This window comes from Coccidioides posadasii, chromosome 4 (assembly GCF_018416015.2).
Source record: "Coccidioides posadasii str. Silveira chromosome 4, complete sequence".
Lineage (NCBI taxonomy): Eukaryota > Fungi > Ascomycota > Eurotiomycetes > Onygenales > Onygenaceae > Coccidioides > Coccidioides posadasii.
This window is the reverse complement of record NC_089410.1, coordinates 2,685,435-2,706,691: the sequence shown is the minus strand read 5'-3', so window position 1 is coordinate 2,706,691 and position 21,257 is coordinate 2,685,435. Positions and strand designations below refer to the sequence as shown.

Sequence of the window (21,257 nt, the reverse complement as noted above, 5' to 3'; positions counted from 1 at the left end):
ACGGGCTGCAGCGGGACAAGGTGGTGCTGGAGTTTCCAGACTTTTGGCTTTTCCGCTTCCACTTTCTTGCTGGAGACCAGGATCATCGTAGCAAGTCGACTAACTAGTGAACTTGGCTACTAGTAATCGGCCCGGAATGACGGCTGGTCCTCACTTCAAATTGTTTCAATCATATTAGCTAGCAACTACATATATAGTGGACCATCTACAGACAATACGCGCTCCTTGGTAGAGACAAACACTGCAATGTTTAGCTGCCATCTGTGGTTCGGCTTGTCATCGAATATGCCGCGTCCGGGTCCCGGAGCTTCCGCGCTCTGTCCGTCGCAATATCGCACATGGCCTACGGCAGAACTGTTGTTTATATCCGCATTCAAGAAGACTCCCCACAAAAGAAACGCGCATGATGATTTTGGGAACATATCCAGAGACTCACCTGTATAGTTTCCATTATCTCCAGCTCAATATCACCCCGCTCGATCCGCCGGCGCATTTCCTCCATGATCATGTCTCTGCCGCGACCATTTACGAAAGTGCTGTCATACGTGCAAATGTCAACCGTCTATCACCATTATACTTATTGCAAGGCATGATATTTCAATTGCATACACATATCTCAAACCTGGGAACTTCTCCTCGTATTCGCGATTCAACAGGCTCAGATGCTGAGCCGTTCCATGTTGCCCCGCCATGCTCAGGTTCGCCTGTTCTGCCTTGCTAAATTCGCTCAGAGGCCGCTCTTCCTGCCCTTTGGAAGCTTCACTTTCCGCACTCCTAGATGCCGATGCTTTCTCCCCAAGTCGTGGGTGCGAGCCTAGAATATCCAGGAGTACAGTTCGGTCGTCAGGCGCTTTGGAGGAAGCGAGAGAGATGAGCCTTGCCCTGACCAGGTCGATCAAGGCTTCGTATGAAATGCATTTCTGCTGAAGAAGTAGTGATTCCGTGAGAGAATGTAAGTGTTTGGAAGGCTCGAAGAGTGTATCGAGGATCTGGTTGCAATCCGAATGCCGGAGTGCGGGGAGCGTACTGATGTCTGGTAACGTGAAGGTATTCATAGTTGGCCAAAGCTGAATGTTCTAGTCTAGACAAGCTGATAATGCTGCTATCATGGTCTCGAGGCTTCTGTATGGAATAAGGAGCGGGCGGTTAGTGATTTGTTGATGCTCCCTTTATTATCAATGACATATTCCCATGTCGATCCGGGCTATGACGAAGTTCGGATGCCCCCGAAACCCTAAGTAAGTGGGATCGTCGCCTGCCAGCAAATGGGAGCTTCGACGCTGGCTTGTGTTAGGCCTGGCCAGTTCAGTTTCTCGCGGCTCGACGACTCGCGAGTAACTTTGCCGATGTGGAAGTGCAGGATTTTCGCAGAGCCACTTGAATCGCCCGTAATACAAATGGAAGTTCAACACTTTGTCAACAGTACTCCGTACCTCATTTCTTTTCTGTGAGACACCTTGCAGGGCGATGGGATCTGACCTGGCGATAGAACTGGTAAGCTTGTGACCCAAGCTTGGCCGTGCTTGGCGCGAATCTCATTTCCCGACGTCAACGCAAATTCCGACATCACTTCCACCTCATATTTGATACTGCGTGGGATCACCAACGTCGCTGGCGATATACACCGCGCACCCGGTTTTGGCTGGAACGAGCTTCATTTCCTACAATCGCCATAAAATCAAACTCTCCAAACTCTTAACATAGAAATCCTGTCCCAGAAACCAGGTCGGGCGCCATCTCGCGCACCCACTCCGCCGAAATGCCCTACCTCACCACCTCCCAAGACTTCCTCAAACAATCCTCCCTCCTCCTCGAAGCATACCCGCACACCGTATGTGGGCCCCATCTCCCTTCCCCAGGGTGACACACCGAACCTCTAACCTCCCTCCAGACCCGGATAACAACAAAATACTCCTACCCCAAGCCGTCCCACAAATCCAAACCCACTACAGCCACAGCGACAACCTCAACGACCTCTTCCTCACAGCCCGTTTCCAAGCCAGCTACCCTAACTCTAAAAACATACAACCCCTATAATGGCATATGTCTAAAATACCGCACCACCAAAGCCGCGGAAGTTAGCCGTCTCATCGCCGGACTCGGACGTCTCGCGTCCGGCGCGCCCATAGCGGACCCTGCTAGCTCCACCCCTTCCGCACCACCAGCCCAACAGGGCCAGTCGCATGCTGTATCGGGCGTGTCGGGCGGAGATGCCGACATGCTTGATGTTTCTGTTGTGGCTGGTGGTGTAGCGGGAACTGGAAATGTTACGTCGAGCGCTACGAAAGGAAATGGAGGGGGCGGCGGGAAGAAAAAGAAAGGCGGCAAGGGAAAAAGATAAGTTGCGAGGGAGAGCTGTTGGGTGTTTAGCTTGAGTAGGTTTGGGATTCCGTTATCAAATCAGTGTCTCCTGCGCTCTATTCAAAGTTGCGCTATATGTCTACACCGCGATAATTGGTGAATTACTAGCTTGGGAGGTGATCATTTCGTTAAATTTATTACGAGATAGCCGGATGCTACTCTCCAATATCATTTAAATTTCTGTTTTTAAGCTATGTCAGATATTTATAGGCAACATATCAACCCAAAAACGAAGAAAGTTAGAATGAATATCTAGTACTAACCGCTTCTCCCGGGATGAGACGAAGACACTCTCGTACATAATTAACCACGCCGGGATTTCCCTTGCTCTTACTCCGTACACGCTCCCGGAAATTACCTCCCTTATTAACATAAGTTTAAAAGCCTAATCAAGACTTATCTTTCGCGGCCAACTCATATCGTACACACCCTACGTCTATATATCCACCCCGGCCCTTATTACCGGTACCTAAGGTTATCCAGTCAGCTCACTCCTTAAGTGAGGTATCAACTCTCAAAAACTCACACTTTCTCCAGTTATTGTATAGTAACTCGAAGCAATTTACGTTGCGATTAGCCGCGACAATGCTTGTTTCCTGGAGCGGCCTAAACACTTTCACTCGGTCAATAGTCATCTCGCAACCATCTTTCCAGCTGATAGATACAAAATAAGGTGCACCATTTGCCCGAGTGTTGAAGGTAATGGGTTTCTTCCCCGGATGAAAGGCGACGTCGTCGTCGTAGCAGTGCTTGCATAACAGAAAAGAAAACCGAGCGACGTATCGCTCTTTGATTTCGCTGTCACCGTCGAACAGGCTTTTATTGTGGCAATGCCGTTCGCCAAGTGCCAATGGCTCTTTGGGCTTCTTTTCCACAGTTGGTTTGGGAGACTTGGCTTTGCTTGTAAGCGTGGTCGTCCGGGAAGTTGTAGGTGGTGGGTCTGGCAGGATACAAACGCATTCTCCATCGATGCAGCCGTTAAGCCGAGGAGCGTTGCAAATGATGCCCGGAGAACACTGATCTGCCGTTTCTTCTGTGCAAACGAAATTTGTTGGTTTTGCTGATGTTGTATGGCGGCTAGAAGTACTTCTTGTCGACTTTCCTGCTTGCTCTCCTGTCGGTTTAATCGTCGATTTGGATGTGGATTTAGCTGTAGATTTAGCTATCGCAGTTCCAATCGATTTATTCTTCCTGGTGTCAGTCGGTTTAGCTGTGGATTTGTTAGTAGGGCTGCTTGTCGAGGTATTGATCGACTGGCCGATAGACTGAGTTTTAGATGTACCCGGGAGGCACAGGTCGGTTAACTGAGAATCACTTCCCCGCCGCCGGAGCTTGAATGGATCTCTAGCGTCTTTCGGTCTGTAGCGACAGTAGCCTTGCTCTTTGAGCCGTGGGATAGCCGCGCCGTTCCATATCCCCACAATATCACCAACATATTTCTCGTGATATCGTGACCAGCCATTGTTGATGATGTATCTCTTGAGCCCAGCTGGGCTCATATCGGGATCGTTTCCTTTGGCGTCGGGTCCAAGCCGGCCAACTTGATGAAGTCTTAGGAAATAAGCAGCAAGACCAGCGGCATACGCGGTGGCTACATGTGTATAATGTCAGCGAACGCCGAAACCTTTTCATTTTAGTTATCAGCCTACCAACTGAAGTGCCGACTTCGACTTTATAAGTTCCCTCGAAATCGCGACGCCACTCTCCCTTGTTTCCTTGCGTGCCTAGAACATGTTTTCCGGGTGCATAAATGTGTGGAAGGCCTTTGTCTACATCAATCGCTGATTTCCACCACCTCTCCCCTGTAAACACATCCACAGCCCCTACTACTAACAACTCAGGGACATGAAGCCAGTTTGCTTGCAGTTCTGGTTTCAATGTGCTGGGCTCAGCACCAAAGAGGGCAGGCCATCCATTGACCTACGGTGAAAGTTAGAGTATGCTTACCAGGCTCGTAACGCTTGGACTTACTATGTAATTATTTCCCGAGCCTGTAACCACAAAGACACCTTTCTGAATCAAAGTCCTTAATATCCCATGAAATCGCACCCTCCAGGTCTCAAAATCATCAGTAGAAGCATCTGATCCTTTTATAAACTTCTCAGAATCGTAGGACCAGGACAAAGAAAGAATAGCTCGCGTGGTCTTGCTATCACCCAAAATCATGTCGTTGACTCTGGCTACCCCTTCTAGGAAATGCTGAGGTGTGAAGCCACCTCCTCTTTTATTCTTTCGCGGAACGCGCACCACCCATGGCTTGACCTTTTTGGCAACTCCAAGATTCGCACCGGCTATCATGCCCAGCATCCCAGTGCCGTGCGGATTACAGTAACCTGGCTCGCAGACGCCATTAAGCGGTACGCCTGCATCGTCCCGGTGGTACTGGCCGTCGTAGTCTTTCTCGACAAAAACGAACTCTGTCTTGCTGGCTATATTATCGCCTTCGGTGAATTCCTACGACAGTCTGTCAGGTGAAGGGAAAGTGCATATATGCTGGCATCGAGGCACAAACCTGGTGATCCAGCTGGGCCCCAGTATCCACGATGAAGACAGGGATGTCCCGTCCGGCCTCGACGTCAAAGAAGTAGTGGTTATGGAACCTTTGTTCTGGCAACTTATTTTGCGAAAGGTAAACCATTTGCTGACGACCTAATATGGAGCCTTCAAGTTCTATCTCGAGGTAGTTATCTTGATATCTCCATTTCGATTGTACGTTATCCAGCGGGTCCGCACAGTCCGACGTGCATTCTCGGTGAACGCCCACGACCTACCAGTGCATCAATTAGTGATTGAAATTTCAGTCAGTTCTCTTTCTTTTCTTATCTCACATTTGGTATTTCTCTAATTTTCTGGATCTGTCCGGGCTCTGAAAACACACGCCAGAAGTTGATCCCCATCGTCTTTGTATCAGAGGCCCGAATTTTCCCCTCATCCTTTAGCAGCTTCTTCATTTCGCTGTAAATAGCGCTGGTTTCGGCAACGTCGGTGCCATCACGGGGCCAAACAATGTATAGTTCCTCCGGCGCGCAAACTTCGCCACCAGTGTGTCGTCGACCTTTCCCAGGAGGGGCAGGGGTGCATGACACTGTTGTCGTCGTGGCTGTCACCGAGCAACCTGTCCTAGGGATCTTCGTCTGCGTAGCGCAAGCTGACGTTTCACTTCCACTGCAAGTAATAACTACGTCGGTTGCAGTCCCAGTCCGACATCCTTGTGTTGTCGTTAGGCTTGCTATTTTGGTGAAATCTTCCACAATGCAGCCTCGCACCTCCGCACATGTGGGAGGAAGCACCTGTGATGAGATGGTCTGCAACGCCCCTCTAACAGTGGACACCACAAAAGAGGTGGAGGTGGAGCATAAAGAAGCAGTCCTGGTCTCGCATTTAGTAGGCTCTGGCTCTGGAGGGAATGTGGGAATACGGTCAGACCCAACACTAGTATTTGAAGCGTGGGTTAGTTAGTGTGAACGGATGTTTGCGCTTTTGTAACCACTTACGTGAACTTGGGCCACGGCGGAAGATCTCCTTGAAAACCAATTGGAGGTGGGAATTTGAGATTCTGTATTGGAGGAGGGCCACTTTTACCGCATGCCACGTTAATAAATCCATATCAAGTTTCTGGGTGAAGGGTTCATACGGAGGGTAGATGCCAGGAGGGAAGGTGATCTTCCAACCAAGGATGTTTATATTGTCAAATCGAAGACAGGCCTAATGAAACAGATCGTATATTAGTCCATAACCGCCAATAACTGCAGAGTAAACTCACGGAGAAGAACCATAACTTGCACGGTATCACAGCACTGTCGTTGTCATCTTCCGAGAGTTGAGGCTTTTTAACCTCGGTCTCCACCGGAGTGATCATAGCCTCTGGCGGCCATCGCACAAGTGTAGGCATTGGACTATCCTCCGTCTCGGCCATCGTTCCAGTTGGGAGCGGTAGCCGGGACGGCGATTTGGTTCTGGCGGTAGTTTCCTCTTCAATTTCGGGTTTGGCTGTATGACTTGTTACTGTCGTCTCCCGACTTGATGATGAAGATCTATCTGTACCAGTTGCTCTTCCGGTCGCTGAGGACGGCTCAAATGATACATTAACATTTGTAACGGTTGGATTTGCGCGCACAAGTGTGGTGCTACGGCTATTTGACAGTGTCGGTTCCAGGCTTATCGCTGGTGCCGTGCCTCGCCTCCTCGTCATGGCCGTTGCCGATGGGGCGCGGGATGATGAGCTGATTGTTGGCGATTGTTCAGGGTCAAGCGTGACTGTATGGCCCCTTATGGTCACTATTGTCTTCTGGATTCCCGGTGAGAATGTAAAGGTACTATTGCCAATCGCTACCATGACTGGTGTCATTGTATTGTTTTTAGTGGCGGGAAGCGGCGATAACACAGCGGTATTATTCGGAGGCCTACTTGGTACCTGAGTTGTAGTGGTTTGGCCCTCAAGAGTCACAGCGGTCTGTTTACTTGGAGATGGAAAGGTTAGACTTCGAGTTCCATCAACCACCGTGACAGACGTTGCTGGATTGGATCCAAAACTTGCGTTTGTTGACATTTGGGGTGTAAGAGGGAAGGTTGTTTTAGAGGAGGCGGGCATTGTAATAGTAGAGACGTTAGAAAAGGTTACTGTTTCATTTCCAACAATGATTAGGGTCGGATATGCTTGTGCTGAGCTCAAAATTGCAGGCGGCGTTAAAATGAAGGTATGGCCTAGAGTGAGGAGTTTAGTCGAAGAGGTCACAGCAGGGAGTGTTGCAGTCTTGGTGCTGACAATAATAACAACAGGGCCTCCAAGACCAGGCGGAGTAGTATATCCAACGGTCGACGTCATGCCAACCGTCCTAGACCTGCTTAGTTGAGTAATAGCAGGAAGTGTCATATTGCCAGCCCCCACAGATAGACCACCCGAGCTTAAGGTCGCGTTGTAACCGCCATAGCTAGAGAGGTTTGCCACAGTGTGAGGCCAACGACGATCAGGCGCAGTGGTTAAAGCCCTCTGACGGGTGAAATTTTGATTTTCTGCTGGCATTACGATCTCGCCATTGGGTCCCGTGCAGCTGAAATCGATATTGCAGACATAGGAACTATTTGGACAACAGCCGAACCCGCAACATATCATGCCTAAATGAATATTAGTTCTGGACATATCCTTTGGTATCTAAGGTCAAACCTCGGCCACAAAAATTGCGCTGGCCATCAGGCAGCTTGCAACACGCGCCTATGTCCATATTATAACGGCTCCCACACTGATACTGGCCGTCAGAAAGTTGCTGTGATTTGGCTAAGGATGCTGAGAGGGGAACAACAACGCAAAGGAGTATCACTCCTTGCGGACTGAGCCACATGCTTCCCTTAAATAATGAAAAACAACTGAGTTTCATGAGCGAATCTTGTTGAGTGATATTATAATGCTCGCACTAGCCACTTATGGGCCTTAATCTAAAGAACGATTGACGAAACCCGAACATCATGATCCTTATATAGGGCTTCGGCTTTGTATCCCCACAATTCAGATTCATTAGTAGTCTAGCGATTGGCTAGGAGTTGTTGAATGTATCGGCCAATTCTAGGAATCTGATTCTTCTTCTCATGCTTAAAATGCAGGAGGCCAAAACACATATGGGCCGATTGGTTCATGCTCTAAAAGCAAGGCCATCCCGTTCCTCTGTCCGAAACGTAACAGTTGAGATGCTTGGGGACCGATCACTCAAGGGGCAGCTGAGGGCCATTTGAAAAGATGCGCTAAGATTGAATGATTTGAACGCTGCAATGCTCCTTCGATCGAGGCTGTTGAACCCCCAGAATAGGTAGCAAAGCCGACGACCGCCGACGACCGCCGACGTTGCCTCGAACAGACGGGGCTTAGAGAAAGGGGCCATTTGGGATCTTAGCAATGGGACCCGACTGCTCGGTAGTAAAGACCTAGATGACGTCCCTTCCCGGGAATTTCGGGATCCGGTATGTTGGGGTCTTCAGGTCAACGCAGGGACAGGAAGATTGAACCAAAGCGGCCGCTCCTGGTTGGCGAAGTTCCCATGTTGAGTGTCTTCTTTGGAGGGTCCAGGGGCAATATGCGATTTGTTGATAAAATCCAGCAAACGGAGACATCGATCACCGAGCACCCTTCAAGTATCATTTTCTGCATCAATGAATTCCTGATCAATGTTTCGATGCAGGGTCCCACAAACAGCACAGGCTCTTGAGATGGCCAGATGTTGACATCGGAAGCTGAGGGGTTGATGACTAAGTTCACTTTGGAAGCCACCTCCGATGCCAAGCATTCCGACCCCTTCCAACGGAGCGTCGTCTGAACGAAGCAACCAACACACGCATACTCCATACACATGTATGCATGCATTTCAAGGTTGCCAGGGCAGAAATCCCCTTTTAGCTCTTACATGCTCATTGATATGCCTTCTTAAACATTTTAATCCGAAATGACCATGCAGCTGGCAATAGCTTCTGTGCCAGTCCCTCAATCAATGTTGAACACCAGGCTTTCCACTCCCCTGTGCTCTGGCGGTATAGTTACACATGAGTAAGTGCGCACGGAGTACTCCATACATATTAATCATATAGCTAAATCAAGCTGAGAACGTGTTGTGCAAATAACTACAGCAAGCTGAAGCTACCATTAGGATACCACCAATCGCCTCCAGATCTATGTGAGATGAATCCTCTCCAAATTGGAAATAGTGCCACTGCCTAGGCTGGCTAGAATTATCAAGGCTGGGACTGCGAACAATAGAGGCATCCAAGTAGAACGCGAAACAGCAAGCAGTATGACCTGGGTAGAAAAGAAAGCGAAACCTGCCACCGGGGTTCTGTGAGGCCTCCAGATCCCCCCAGACTCCAGTTCAATCAAAGGGGTCTGCTCCGGGCACATCATCACGCATTACACCTGATACCTGGTTTAAGTTAGCCTACAACGCATCGCGAATAGCGGGGCGCTCTTTTGGGCTTGAATCTCAAAGTTACCTCATGGAATTTGCGCACTATGGCAACCTGGTCATCGCTAAGCTCAGCTCTCCAAAAATTGATCCCGAGATCCCTGGTGTCGCTTGTCCTAATGCGCTCACTGCCGGCGAGTGCTACAAGCTTCTCAGTACCACTCTTAGTCAGTTCATCGTTGCAACCGTCCCGTGGCCACACGACATATCGCCTAAGCCCCAGGCGACGCGCTTCCTCGCTTAGGTCGATTGGAACCTGTTCTTCTTTCGGTGTATCTGTGCCAGCTGGACTGTTTTCGGACTCATTGCTTTGGCAAGCGTTCTGTTTTGAAGGCGCCAGCGGTGCAGAGGGCTGGGTATTAGGGCGCTCAACTTTTGACTTTGCAGTTGAGCCGTCTGTTGGCGCGGAAAAAAATCGAAAGAAGGATTTAAGACATCCCATTCTCTTGTTCACTGTTATTGAGGTAGCCTGTTTACCAAATCTTTTGATGCTTTTGAGGCGGAATAAATGCTTTCAAGTAGAGACTCCGATTCAAGCTTGTTGGATGAAGCACGATTTTGAATGCATTCCATTCCGGGGAGGAGAGCCAGGTTATTATGTGAACTCGCCGGTGGTCAACTTGGGCAGCCCAGATGATTTAAAGATATTGGACGGGAATAATATCTGATGGTGATGCGAGCGGCCCCACCCTCTAGCCGCCCATGCAGGTCAACCCCAGTCTTCCCCACTCGCGTCGGCATGAACCTTTTTTGGTTGTTTGACGGTTGGCTTCGGAGTATGTACTCTGTCCTTGCCTACCCCGCTTTGGTCTTTCCTCTAGCCTCGCTGGCCCGACGGTTGAACTGGGATCATACCGTGAAGCTGGGGACTCTTCCATTTACAGTAAACCTGAACCAAGGATACGCTGGCAACCTGTCAAGGTTCTCCCACAAGACCCCTGTGTGACGGGTTCGAGTGACGTTTATGGATAGCATTTTGTTGTTGAAATGGCATGATGGCTGCAAAAGGCAGACAAAGTCCGAACGACATAAGGATTTTTTGGAATTTATCAAATTGACTGATTACGGTTCATTCCCCCTTTTGGACAACTCAGCGATTGAGCTTGCGTTGAATTTATCGCGGAGACCAATCAACCTCGTCAAAACACATGCATCGCACGTCTCAAATTGACATCAGTATCTTGATAGTCCATGCTGAGTACTTTGGGTGCGAAATCCGCGGGGATTCTCAAAGTGTGATCTATCTCCTTTGTTTGAGTTTCGGTTGCTTCACATCTTTATATCTCCCAGTGGTTCGATCGCCTAGAACTTGGTAATGGTCTAGTCCTTCGGGCTTGGTGGTATCCTAATAAGGATCAGGATTACTCTACATAATTCTTGACTGGCCATTCTACGGCCAAACGCATGCCGAGATCATTCAATAAAGGCTGGAAACTCTTAAGCTTGTCCGAAATTTCCAAATATGGTCCAGGGAGCTGGCATTATGGCCCATTATAAACCCTTACCTGACTTCATGCTGGCGTGATCAATCACTTGTTATTGTCGGCATCCCCTCGGAGTCTTATAGCCGTGGCTCCACGCGACACTTGTTTCCGAGAGCTAAAGTTGCAGCACTTAGCCATGTTGACGCCACCCTTAGCTGACTTCGTAAGAGTGGTAGGACACATATGGATATCAAAACCCTTATAGTTCTTGATCTGGAGGGAAATGCGGATCCTATTGATGTCTGAGACGTGGATGCCAATGGTTCGCACCGGAGGTGGGACACGAAGAATGGCCCCTACTCAAACCATTCTAAATCCTTTTTATGAATCGTGTGCTGGCTGATGCAAAACTATTTTTTGGGGTAGTGAGAAACATAGATGACAACCTGTTTAACACACCTCTACGGCAGACCACGGAGCGGCTCATGCGAAAAGAACCAGAGTCACTCATATCCGTTGCTGAAGCCATCACCTCGCGAAATTGGAATGGTGAACAGCCAGGATTCCAGGCTGATAAAAGGGTTACAAACCAGATCTTTCGTGCTGCAAGCTCGACTTTCTATCTCATCTGCTGACGCCGCAATGAGACAGCACCTATTACTGAATGCTGTGAGGAGCCGCTTAATCCCAGTGCCATTAATCAGTTTGCTCTGGCATCAAGACACATCATGGGAGAGACTGTCATGCCTATCTCTGCCTGTAAGTTCACTTGAAGCCTAATTTGAACTAGACTCTGGAATCGAGCTAGAACTCTTTGTACTCCATACAAAGTAGATGGGTGATTTTCAGCATCTAAACTATGTTTGGCAGTGAGTGCATAATGGCGATTGGGGTTACATTATGGGCTTGGTGATGATGAAGCGGCTGCGACTCTACTGTTGTTCCGCATATTGCTGACATTCCAGCTCGGGGAACAATAAATATGAGAATAAATGTACCGCTGATTTTCCCCTCCTGATGCCTTTTCACCTTGGAATAATTTTATTGGTTGGTCAAATACCGGCCATAACTGCCGGTTAGCTACTCTGTATCCATACTCTGTTATCACTTCTTTGCCCTCTGAGCCTTTGGAGAAGATCTAGGCTCACTCCCAAAAAAATAAATAAAAATAAAAATAATATATATATACGGAGTATATATATATATAATGGGCACATTGTTGAAAATTGATCCGTACCAAACATTATCATTGTCATTTTAATCCAATACATTATAAGAAACATGATACAAAGGCAGCAAACAAGGTATCGCCCAGCAACAGGTATAACAGAAAGTCCATCATGTACACATGCCCATATCCAAACCTGAACGCCAGCCCCACATGCCAGTCACTCATACATAGATGCTACAGACAAGAAACGCGTCAGCATCGTAAACCAAAAAGGAGAAGATCAGAAATCTTCATCGAATCTGAAGGCACCGCCATTTTCAATCGCCTCCTCGGTATCCTCTTTCTTCTGCGTGCTTGCCATGACACCAGCCTTTTGGTAGTCACCGACACGCTTCTCGAAGAAGTTGGTCTTTCCGGACAGCGAGATGTTGTCCATGAAGTCGAATGGATTCGTGGCGTTGTAGAACTTCTTGTTGCCAAGAGCCACAAGCAGTCTGTCAGCAACGAACTCGATGTATTGACACATGAGCTTCGAGTTCATGCCAAGAAGAGCACAGGGAAGGGCATCGGTCAAGAATTCCTTCTCGATCTCGACTGCCTCTGTGATTATAGCCTGGACTGCCTCTGGGCCTGGACGGTGGCGAAGGTGAGAGAAGAGGAGGCAGGCGAAGTCGGTGTGAAGACCTTCATCACGAGAGATCAATTCATTCGAGAAAGTGAGACCAGGCATAAGTCCCCGCTTCTTGAGCCAGAAAATGGAGGCGAAGGAGCCGCTAAAGAAGATACCCTCAACGGCGGCAAAGGCAATCAGTCGCTGGGCGAAGGTGGATTCTTGATCTTGGATCCAGCGAATGGCCCAGTCAGCTTTCTTACGGATGCAAGGAACTAGTACATGGGTTAGCAAAATCCGGATTGAGAAATAAAGCATTCATGAGAAAATTTTAATACATACTGGTATCAATAGCATCGAACAGATAAGTTCTTTGCTTTGGCTCCTTGATATATGTGTCGATGAGGAGAGAGTAGGTCTCGGAGTGAATGTTCTCCATCATAATCTGGAAACCGTAGAAGCAACGGGCCTCTGGGACTTGAACTTCACCGCTGAATCGTTCGACAAGGTTTTCGTTGACAATGCCGTCGGAAGCAGCAAAGAAGGCCAAGACGCGAGAGATGAAGTAGCGTTCATCGTCGTTCAGCCGGTGATTCCAGTCGTGAAGATCTTTAGATAGGTCGATCTCTTCAGCGGTCCAGAAAGAGGCTTCGGCCTTCTTGTACATTTGCCAAATCTATTCGGAATAACACGACACGCGTTAGTTTGCAGAATTTCCTCAAATCCACTTTACGCGTAACGCGTCGAGATCAGGCTTACCTCATGATACTTCAATGGAAAAAGAACGAATCGATGGGGATTCTCCTGGAGTAATGGCTCCTCTGCTTCGAGCTCTTTGGGGGTGAGAGATTTCTTCGGGGCCTCTGGCGCGCTGGGCTTGACGGCCTCGGCATCGAACTTTTTGAGGCCGGACTCGGTGGCAGCGGTCAACGGGGCGTTTTCCTTGTCTGCTAGGCCAAAGTTGAGCGGTTTGACGGGAGAATCACTCATCTTGAGCTGCTCAAGAGAAGATGCGGTCTATTCACGCATCGAGGCGCGTCAGCAAGCTCCCCAAACGCGACAACGCAATCAAAGGCAAATTCGACGATGGAACACGTACCTGCTTTGAAGGAGTTGACTGAGTGTCCATTGCTTCTGTTCTAAACAAGTAAAATCTATGAAAAACCACAATAACTCGATGGAAAAGACGCGTTTTTGTGGAGGATGGAGAGCACAGCAGGGGAAGAACGACAAGGAAAGCGAAGAGCGAGAGCTTGAAATACCCCGAGAATCGCGCTAAGGCGAAGAAGCTAAGTCACGTGAACACGCGCTCCGTCAGCGCGAAATTCGGTGTCAACGAGTTACGTAAACAACACAGGAGACGGTGGTCGGTGCTGGGCCAATGAGACGCCGTGGTTGCCTGAACGCCAAGCCCGATGGGACGCAGCGGATCTTATCTGATCGAATTGGTCCCGGATAAGCAACGCGAATGTTTTTCGTCTGAAAAACCCTACTGCCGTGTCCCGGACGCAGTCGGGATCAGTATTAATGTCTTTCTCTCTGGAGAAGCTACGGAGTATGGAGTATGATGATTCAATTGTACATTCCCAAATTAAGTATTGCCCTATTCCTCCTCGCCAGATTGAGCCTGGACAATGCAGATGGTTTCCATGCAGAACGCGTCCGCGCCAACGTGCTCTATGTCATGATTTGTAAACAGGTGGCTGGGTGTCTCACCAGCCCACATCGAATCCAGCCCGTCACCCAGGCACCAACCGGGATAGGCTGGATCCATTATCATGCCATAGCGGAATCATTACAATGCCAAACCTCTGAAATGGACGCGAACCCAGACTTCGTGCCCCGCATGGATGCCTGAGCAGAAGACCAGGGGAGCTCTTGTCGGAGATAACGTGCCTGCAAGGCCCCTTGCACATCACAAGGGAAGAACGCGAACTTTGATGGGCCCACCATAGAAATATCATATATTTCGTCAAATTCAGCTTATCTCAAACAACGATCGTGTTGACTACCCCTTCTTCCGTCTGAAACACCGCCAATGCATGTGGACAGTTTGGCTGGAAACATGGTCTCGCCATCCCATAATTTGGTGCCTGAGGAGTCTTTTCTTGCTGCGTCTGGTGACGTGCTCGAAAACGCGATACATGAAACGTTAACTGCGACGAAGTAGGGAGTACTCTGTGCTCGGGAGGCGATGAAAATCCTTGAATCCCTCCAATCCGGTCACGCTACCCGCGTTGTGTTACCGGGGTAGCCTTCCGGCGATAGGAATGGTCCAAATGAAGTTCGCACAAAACCCCGAGGAGCTTCGTGGATATTCCGAAACCCGACGAGGTCAGTGGTTACTGGTGACACAAACGATCGTATTTGAATTCAGCTGTTCTTATTTTAAAACACCGTGAGATACTTGTCAATTATCTCAATGCGGAATCTAGGGAAAGGGGCGTCTTCACAATTCACACAAATTTGGCTCAGTCAACAAACCTGAATAAATTGACACCCTCTATGTAAATCTATCGCTTATCCTTCCCATGTGAACGCCCGGGATATTCAACAAGATGAGTGCATGAAAAGCAAAAGAACAAGATGGACATGCTACGGATATAGTTCATTATTAGATTGCAAAGGCTTTATATCCTAGCCCTGATCGATTCGGGGATAAATCGGTACTCAAATCGCCGCATAAGCTTGTTGGTTTGTTCGGCCAAAGTCAAAGTTAAAATCTAGATGCACCGTCAGCATGACCTTCAAGCAACCAACATTTACAGGGCCACGTACGGTGTGTGGCAAGATACGCGCTAGATGAGCAAAGTATCCCTTGTAGATGGCGAGAACACCTTCGGTGGTGACGGTCTTGTACAGGCAGTCGAACACTCCCTTGTACAAATTACCCGTCTGGTTGTACATTCTTGACATGATGGTGTCTGCAAGGATCAAGATCAGCCTGAGCCAGGCCATTAATCTTTCGGACATCAACTCACCTGGGGGGTGCATGACACAGCAAACAACGAATCCACTGCATGCACTACTCGCCAAATGCAGTCCTGGACCATCCTCCATTCCGAGATGCCTGATCAACCGCCTCTTCGCAAAGAAGTAGGTTGGGAGCTGAACCGAGCTGCCAAATCCGGTACGAACCATAGCAGCGCCGACTCCGCGGTAAAGGCCTGTGATACCCTCATTGCCGTGGATCTGTCGAAGCCCATCGAAAGAGTTCTTATATTGGTGCTGTGTTCCAACGGGTAGGAACGGAGAGAAGGACTGTAACCTTGTCTTTACAAGGAAAAAGGGGGAACCCGCTGCTGCTCCGAGAATTCCGGATGCTGCACCGGAGAAGATGTTGATACCCAACGACTGGTAAGCGGGGTCTTTGTACAGGACGGAGGTAAGGCCTTGTCGCAACGGTTCGTAGAAGCCCAGACGACATCCGTTTAGGAGGATTTGATAAACGTACTACAGCCGTTAACTAAAATGTCCAAAAACCGCGGTTTGAGCAGCAGCGAGAGGTGATTGCACATACAGCGGACCCAATCCCACGAAACAGCCCGCGAGGACCTTCATTCTGCAGAATCACCTTCACACCATGCAACACACCCCTGTATTTGCGAACTGCCTCTTTCTTCGACTGTAGCTCACCCTGAAGCTGTAATCTTGCCAGCTGCTTGTCAGCTCTTCTGTAGTTTATCAGTCTCAGAAGGGCCTAGTTACCGGATCTTCACGGTTTCGAAACTGTGCGTCACGGTGACGGCTCCGCATGCGGCGATGCCACCAGCGATAAAGGCCCTAGTGTATGCGCTCAGTTAGACATGGAGCCCACAGACTGCTGATATTGATTAATGGAATTACCCAGTTGTGGTAGACATGATGTCCAGAGGCACCCTGATATCTGATATCTGGCGGACAGAGAGAGTGGAGAGATTCAGTAAAAATGAACAAACACTGGTGCCCCAGAAAACGAAGAAAAGTGAAGTGAGAGAGCGGACATGAAGGAGTGACACAAACAGCCCTAATCAGGATGGCCCCAGCATTGTCACAATAACAACTTTTGGCTTGTAGGACTCCGTGCGACTCTGGGGGATCTACGGATAAAAATTAGTTACTGGCTCTCAGCTCGCATTGCGCCCTTGACCTCCGCCTCTCCGCCCTTGCCGCCACCAAATTTCAAACTTTTGGAGAACCGAGGACACCAGAACGCAGTATTTCGAAGACTCCTATTGGGCGATCCAGGCTGCTCTCCCGGTTTAGCTCGCCAAGTGCCGAACGCTAAGCTTTAAGTTACGATTCGACCAAGAGCCGTTGGCAGCAACTCCAGAATCCAGAACCCTCCCCTTGCTCTTCATTGTCCTCCAGGTGTGGTTGGCGGCGGATGCTCGAGATGGCGGAGATACCTGCGGCTACTCTCCCACCTCAGGCCACGGCAAAGGTTTCGGACGTTGTCAAGTATTATCGTCCATCAAAGGTAGTTAGCTATTGCAGTCCACAAAACACGTTCCCGCGCAGTCACCGCATGGAGCTGACCGTTTCCGTGCCTCCTGCTCCAGGTATTTCGAGGCAATGCCAGGTCCGAGGGCCAGCAACTTATTACTTCGGTCGATTTCGATGACCAAGGTGACTTTTTGGTGGCAGCGGGGGACGATGAGATGATACAGCTTTTCGACGTGAAGGAAGGCAAGCCGACGAAAACCGTCCCTAGTAAAAAATATGGGGTCCATTTAGCACGATTCACTCATCATTCCCGCCAGATACTGCATGCTAGCACAAAGGTTGACGGTAAGGCCCCCCGGAAATTCCGTCAGTTCTCCTCCCCGAGGCTAACTGAACGGTTGGAAAGATTCGTTGCGCCTTCTCGATCTCCATAATGAAAGCTACCTTCGCTATTTTACCGGCCACACGGACAAAGTAACTTGCCTCACGCTATCCCCTGGTGCGGACGCGTTCTTGTCCTGTTCCAAGGATGATAGTATTGCGCTGTGGGATCTCAATTCGAGAAACGCACAGGGAAGGCTAAAGCTGGCGACTCCATACCTGGCCGCCTTTGACCCGTCAGGCACCGTCGTGGCCATCGCATCTCAGTCTACCTCGTCTGTCTTACTCTACGACTTTAGAAACTACGACAAACCACCGTTCGCGACGTTTGACATGGCACCACACGAGGATAGATTTACCCCAACGACAAGAGGAAGAGCCTGGAATAAGCTAGAGTTCTCAAATGACGGCAAGCATCTCCTAATTGGCACAGATTACCATGGGCATTTCATTTTGGATGCTTTTGAAGGACACGTCAAGGCATTCTTGGTTGGAAAATCAGGCGTGACAGGACGAGCAGCCCCGGTATCTAGTACCGGAAAGCCACTTGGTCAGGGAGACGTCTGTTTCACACCAGACGGACGCTATGTGATTGGAGGAGCTGGTGAACAGTCTGACGCTCTCGTGTGGGACGTACACCAGGCTCCTGATTCGAGTCGACTCCTCCAGCCAATGGTTCGTCTGCCGCATCGTGGCAAGGTCGCCATTGTACAGACTAACCCAAGATACAACATGTTTGCCAGCGCTGATAAAGAAATTGTCTTTTGGTTGCCTGACGACAGCGCAAAGCAGCCTGAAAAATGAAATACCCGTCGATAACATAGGCCTATGATCATCTATCCGAACATATACACATTGGTGTCGCGTCAGACCGGGCGTGCCACACGACATGGAGGATTGGTGGAAAAGTCGTTTGGAGCGCGCTCCAGGAGCTACCAGGCACCCCAGTCAACAATAGCTTCTTTCATTTTGAGTATCACTACGACTTCCTATTTTTCTCCTTTCCAACCAAACTTCTCGCTGTGTCGCATACCCATACGAAGGGTCCTCGTAAATCATCGTCGTCGCCTCGGTTTTTTTCTATCATGGTTTCGATTTGCTTTGCCACAGTTCGGTTGCTTGATATTGTCATCAATCCGGTGGACCATCCATATACAAACACGCTGGCGTTTATATCACTGAGGTGGTTCGCGATTTTGCGAGCTACAGGCGGGAGCCGTCCATCTTCAAAGCCGCGACGGATCACCTCCCGAGACTCTACTACTCTGATCGGGATTCTCCAATCCGTTGGAACTTTATGATCAGACAATTCCTGGAATCGGGAAATTAACTGTTGCCTTTCCAAATGTTCATCCATTTCCCCCATTAGCAACTTTGTTCTTGTCTTTTCGGCCTGGGTTCCTATGGTGTCCACTATTTCTCGCATCCGTTGGGCGGCTTCGGTGGTGCAGAGCAGGTCTTTGTCCCCCATGGCTGGCCATAGTTCTGATGGCACTAGTGGCTTTTCTGCTTCGAGTTCAATCTGTCGAGTTATTGCTCGATGATGATGTGTAGAATGGGCAATATTGCAGTAATGCGATAGATCAGACACCAGGGCGAGAAGCAAGGTGCAATCAACGTTTAAGGTCGACGTCCTTTGGGGGTAGGGGCTTGGAAGAAGTGACGAAAATGTAGCTTCAAGGGATCTTGGGTCCAGTTGCTTGGCACCGCCAGTCAGCGGATTCTCTGGAATAGTACCGCATTCTACGGTTACCCCTGCTTTTCGGATTTCATGAATGATCCTGTCCGTGTGTGGCGCCTGTCCTTCAGTCACCTTGGGAAGGATGAAACGTATTCGAGGGTGCTTGTATCTGACGCGAGTCTGAGCAGCAGCTTTCTTCATATCAACTGCCAGTTTTACTAATTCAACGATATCGTCATCGCCATCGTCTTCACTGTCATAATTCCGTAGTCTATATTCCTCTTCATCATCGGAGTCCAATTCCCAACCTTGTCTCGCCAACTCGAAAAGTAATCGAGTTGGCGTTATTGTAGAGACCTTCACCCATTCTTCCCCATGGTCTGCAACAATATCCACAATGACATTTCTTTTCAACCGCACTAGTTCTGCGACCTCACTTTCGTCTATTCCTACTTCGACACCCCCATTCTGCAATTCCAGCGATGGAAACCCATTTTCCATCTCATAATCGTCTCGTTCCAGCTTTTTCTTCTTCTTCACCTCCTGCCAGTAGAATTTCTTATTAAACGCTACCAACCCCGTACACGCCGTCTTCGCCACTTTCCACACCGTACTGAAAAACGGCAAATTCGACGAGCGTAGCGAGTGCAGGACTTTTCTTTCCGCCGCGCCTACCAGGTGCGCATCTCCTTCGCCTCCGCTCGATTTTCCGTCCTCATCATCTCCGCGCACAACACCGGTCTCGGTGCATTCTGCTCTTTTAGCTTGCTCATCCTCCTCCGCTGCCTTGTTCGCCGACTCGCATAGTTTCTCCAACGATCTGAGTTCTGCTTGCACGGCAGACTTGAACTGGCGGAGCTCCACGAGGTTGGGTCGACTTAAACCAGTAAGGTAGAGTTGGAACGAGGTCAACTCATGGAGAAGGGCGCGGCATTGAGAGAGGAGTGACAAGGAGAGGGCCTGTGCTTGACTTGAGGCGCGCGACTCGGTAGATGCTGGCGATCGTGTGTCCGTGTTCATTTCGGGTTCGAATAACCGCTCCTCGCAGTTTAGACTAGCCGACATTGAAACGGATGTTCTTAATTGGACATTCACAACCAAGTAAGTGCCGGAAGCACCTATAGCCGTCGACACAGCCAAGGTGAGTAGATTTCCTCAGGGATCAGTATTTGCTACATGACCGAGTTCATCCAGCCCCCCGCAATCACATCACATTCTCATCGGAGGTATGGAACGATTACATAAGTTAGTTAGTTAATCCATCCCCGAGCGAGACACCAAAATATACATACTCCGTACAAATCTCAACTTTTTGCTCTCTTATAACTATCTCAACAACATTGTTTATAACTACTCCGTACAGTCTTATCAATTTTATTTATTTAACTCTATTATTTGTAAAGATACTTTGATATATGTCAGTAAAAAGATAATGAAATACTATAACTTAAGAAATAATTATTATATTCAGCTAATTCTTATAATTTACTCCACATAACAATGTGACGGTTAGCCAGCGGCCATTTTTAGTGCCATTTTTGGCCTCCTGCTAACTGCCACCCCTTGATAACTAGAAGCATAGCATCCCAAATTCTCTTAACATCCATGTCCCTCGGTTCCAATTATTAGAACCTCTATAAATTGAATTGCTGCCCTTGCTCGTACGTACCCCAAGAATGTACCGCTGTAGCGCACAAAATAACAGAAACCAATTGAAGGACCTCATTTCCGTAGTCAAGTAAGATTAAACAACTTCGAAACCGTTTCGCCGCTTCCGCTCTGCGGTACGGGCTGTGGGTACCATCCGACCGCGTGTTAGTCAGTGGTCTCTTCCGCACCAGACGTGCTTGGGCGAAATCTATAAGCATTGGCCCGCATAACTCTGAATTCCAGGTGACGTTGGCAGGACGAATATCGCCGTGGTTTGTGATGAATGGCCCTCTTAGGTTGGCGTTACCAGGCAGACGCACTCGTTTTAATGGCTGGTCTTCAACGTTGTGTCGTCTCTCGCGAGATATTAATATTTTTGGCCTATTATTGAAAGAACTTCGATGGAAGTCAATGATCAGAGCCTTCTTCAGCTCCTCATTCCAGAGTATGTTTGACAGCCGAAGGTCGCCATGCTCAACGCCAAGTGACCGGATTTTACGTCTAAACCGTAAGATAGCGGATTGAATGGTATCATCTTTGGCTTAAACGGGACCTAGAGGAGCTCAAATGTGATTGCTCTGAAGGGGAAGAACCCAGAAACCGTAATGTT

At 48.9% G+C, this 21,257-nt stretch overlaps 9 protein-coding genes across 9 annotated transcripts; 3 read left to right on the top strand and 6 right to left on the bottom strand.

The window, feature by feature from the left end:
* Positions 1-127: 127 nt before the first annotated feature.
* D8B26_007737 (uncharacterized protein) lies at positions 128-1,243 on the bottom strand. The gene is made up of 3 exons (XM_066125628.1): positions 610-1,243; positions 437-536; positions 128-343 (listed from the first exon to the last, which is right to left on the bottom strand). Exons 1-3 carry the CDS (start codon positions 1,053-1,055, stop codon positions 251-253), a joined length of 639 nt encoding a protein of 212 aa, XP_065981712.1. The 5' UTR covers positions 1,056-1,243; the 3' UTR covers positions 128-250.
* A 385-nt stretch (positions 1,244-1,628) lies between these two features.
* D8B26_007736 (uncharacterized protein) lies at positions 1,629-2,480 on the top strand. The gene is made up of 2 exons (XM_066125627.1): positions 1,629-1,831; positions 1,892-2,480. Exons 1-2 carry the CDS (start codon positions 1,760-1,762, stop codon positions 2,339-2,341), a joined length of 522 nt encoding a protein of 173 aa, XP_065981711.1. The 5' UTR covers positions 1,629-1,759; the 3' UTR covers positions 2,342-2,480.
* On the bottom strand, positions 2,252-8,544 carry D8B26_007735 (uncharacterized protein). The gene is made up of 10 exons (XM_066125626.1): positions 6,125-8,544; positions 5,996-6,066; positions 5,856-5,936; positions 5,190-5,793; positions 4,874-5,128; positions 4,333-4,815; positions 4,011-4,281; positions 2,888-3,952; positions 2,625-2,830; positions 2,252-2,541 (listed from the first exon to the last, which is right to left on the bottom strand). The coding sequence occupies exons 1-9, from the start codon at positions 7,499-7,501 to the stop codon at positions 2,751-2,753; spliced, it is 4,287 nt and encodes a 1,428-aa protein (XP_065981710.1). The 5' UTR covers positions 7,502-8,544; the 3' UTR covers positions 2,252-2,541; positions 2,625-2,750.
* A 729-nt stretch (positions 8,545-9,273) lies between these two features.
* D8B26_007734 (uncharacterized protein) lies at positions 9,274-9,747 on the bottom strand (the record flags this gene model as incomplete). The annotated part of the gene is made up of 1 exon (XM_066125625.1): positions 9,274-9,747. One exon carries the CDS (start codon positions 9,745-9,747, stop codon positions 9,274-9,276), a length of 474 nt encoding a protein of 157 aa, XP_065981709.1.
* Positions 9,748-11,957: 2,210 nt separating this feature from the next.
* Positions 11,958-13,700, bottom strand: RNR2 (Ribonucleotide-diphosphate reductase (RNR), small subunit). Its single transcript, XM_003067223.2, has 4 exons — positions 13,610-13,700; positions 13,270-13,527; positions 12,853-13,186; positions 11,958-12,785 (listed from the first exon to the last, which is right to left on the bottom strand). Exons 1-4 carry the CDS (start codon positions 13,637-13,639, stop codon positions 12,181-12,183), a joined length of 1,227 nt encoding a protein of 408 aa, XP_003067269.1. The 5' UTR covers positions 13,640-13,700; the 3' UTR covers positions 11,958-12,180.
* A 225-nt stretch (positions 13,701-13,925) lies between these two features.
* D8B26_007732 (uncharacterized protein) lies at positions 13,926-14,368 on the top strand (the record flags this gene model as incomplete). The annotated part of the gene is made up of 2 exons (XM_066125624.1): positions 13,926-14,065; positions 14,131-14,368. 2 exons carry the CDS (start codon positions 13,926-13,928, stop codon positions 14,366-14,368), a joined length of 378 nt encoding a protein of 125 aa, XP_065981708.1.
* Positions 14,369-14,451: 83 nt separating this feature from the next.
* Positions 14,452-16,663, bottom strand: OAC1 (Mitochondrial oxaloacetate carrier protein). Its single transcript, XM_003067222.2, has 6 exons — positions 16,357-16,663; positions 16,219-16,293; positions 16,031-16,160; positions 15,492-15,963; positions 15,289-15,434; positions 14,452-15,233 (listed from the first exon to the last, which is right to left on the bottom strand). The coding sequence occupies exons 1-6, from the start codon at positions 16,371-16,373 to the stop codon at positions 15,141-15,143; spliced, it is 933 nt and encodes a 310-aa protein (XP_003067268.2). The 5' UTR covers positions 16,374-16,663; the 3' UTR covers positions 14,452-15,140.
* Positions 16,664-16,876: 213 nt separating this feature from the next.
* Positions 16,877-18,120, top strand: SWD2 (member of Set1p complex, histone methyl transferase; the record flags this gene model as incomplete). The annotated part of the gene is made up of 3 exons (XM_003067221.2): positions 16,877-16,969; positions 17,052-17,280; positions 17,342-18,120. The coding sequence occupies 3 exons, from the start codon at positions 16,877-16,879 to the stop codon at positions 18,118-18,120; spliced, it is 1,101 nt and encodes a 366-aa protein (XP_003067267.2).
* A 175-nt stretch (positions 18,121-18,295) lies between these two features.
* Positions 18,296-20,062, bottom strand: D8B26_007729 (uncharacterized protein; the record flags this gene model as incomplete). Its single annotated transcript, XM_003067220.2, has 1 exon — positions 18,296-20,062. The coding sequence occupies one exon, from the start codon at positions 20,060-20,062 to the stop codon at positions 18,296-18,298; it is 1,767 nt and encodes a 588-aa protein (XP_003067266.1).
* Between the last annotated feature and the right edge of the window lie 1,195 nt (positions 20,063-21,257).

What these genes read in the sequence shown, in the direction of transcription:
- D8B26_007737 (XM_066125628.1), bottom strand. Translation starts at nt 1,055, where the DNA reads ATGAATACCTTCACGTTACCAGACATCAGTACGCTCCCCGCACTCCGG. An exon ending in TTCCCAGGTTTGAGATATGT is followed by an intron (nt 537 to 609) that starts GTATGCAATTGA and finishes CACGTATGACAG; the next exon opens with CACTTTCGTAAATGGTCGCG. An exon ending in AGATAATGGAAACTATACAG is followed by an intron (nt 344 to 436) that starts GTGAGTCTCTGG and finishes GTTCTGCCGTAG; the next exon opens with GCCATGTGCGATATTGCGAC.
- D8B26_007736 (XM_066125627.1), top strand. Translation starts at nt 1,760, where the DNA reads ATGCCCTACCTCACCACCTCCCAAGACTTCCTCAAACAATCCTCCCTC. An exon ending in TCGAAGCATACCCGCACACC is followed by an intron (nt 1,832 to 1,891) that starts GTATGTGGGCCC and finishes ACCTCCCTCCAG; the next exon opens with ACCCGGATAACAACAAAATA.
- D8B26_007735 (XM_066125626.1), bottom strand. Translation starts at nt 7,501, where the DNA reads ATGTCCAGAACTAATATTCATTTAGGCATGATATGTTGCGGGTTCGGC. An exon ending in CCTCCTGGCATCTACCCTCC is followed by an intron (nt 5,937 to 5,995) that starts GTATGAACCCTT and finishes ATGCGGTAAAAG; the next exon opens with TGGCCCTCCTCCAATACAGA. An exon ending in AAATTAGAGAAATACCAAAT is followed by an intron (nt 5,129 to 5,189) that starts GTGAGATAAGAA and finishes ATGCACTGGTAG; the next exon opens with GTCGTGGGCGTTCACCGAGA.
- RNR2 (XM_003067223.2), bottom strand. Translation starts at nt 13,639, where the DNA reads ATGGACACTCAGTCAACTCCTTCAAAGCAG. An exon ending in TTCCATTGAAGTATCATGAG is followed by an intron (nt 13,187 to 13,269) that starts GTAAGCCTGATC and finishes TATTCCGAATAG; the next exon opens with ATTTGGCAAATGTACAAGAA. An exon ending in GTTCGATGCTATTGATACCA is followed by an intron (nt 12,786 to 12,852) that starts GTATGTATTAAA and finishes CCCATGTACTAG; the next exon opens with TTCCTTGCATCCGTAAGAAA.
- OAC1 (XM_003067222.2), bottom strand. An exon ending in TTCGAAACCGTGAAGATCCG is followed by an intron (nt 16,161 to 16,218) that starts GTAACTAGGCCC and finishes GCAGCTGGCAAG; the next exon opens with ATTACAGCTTCAGGGTGAGC. An exon ending in CGCGTATCTTGCCACACACC is followed by an intron (nt 15,234 to 15,288) that starts GTACGTGGCCCT and finishes CGGTGCATCTAG; the next exon opens with ATTTTAACTTTGACTTTGGC.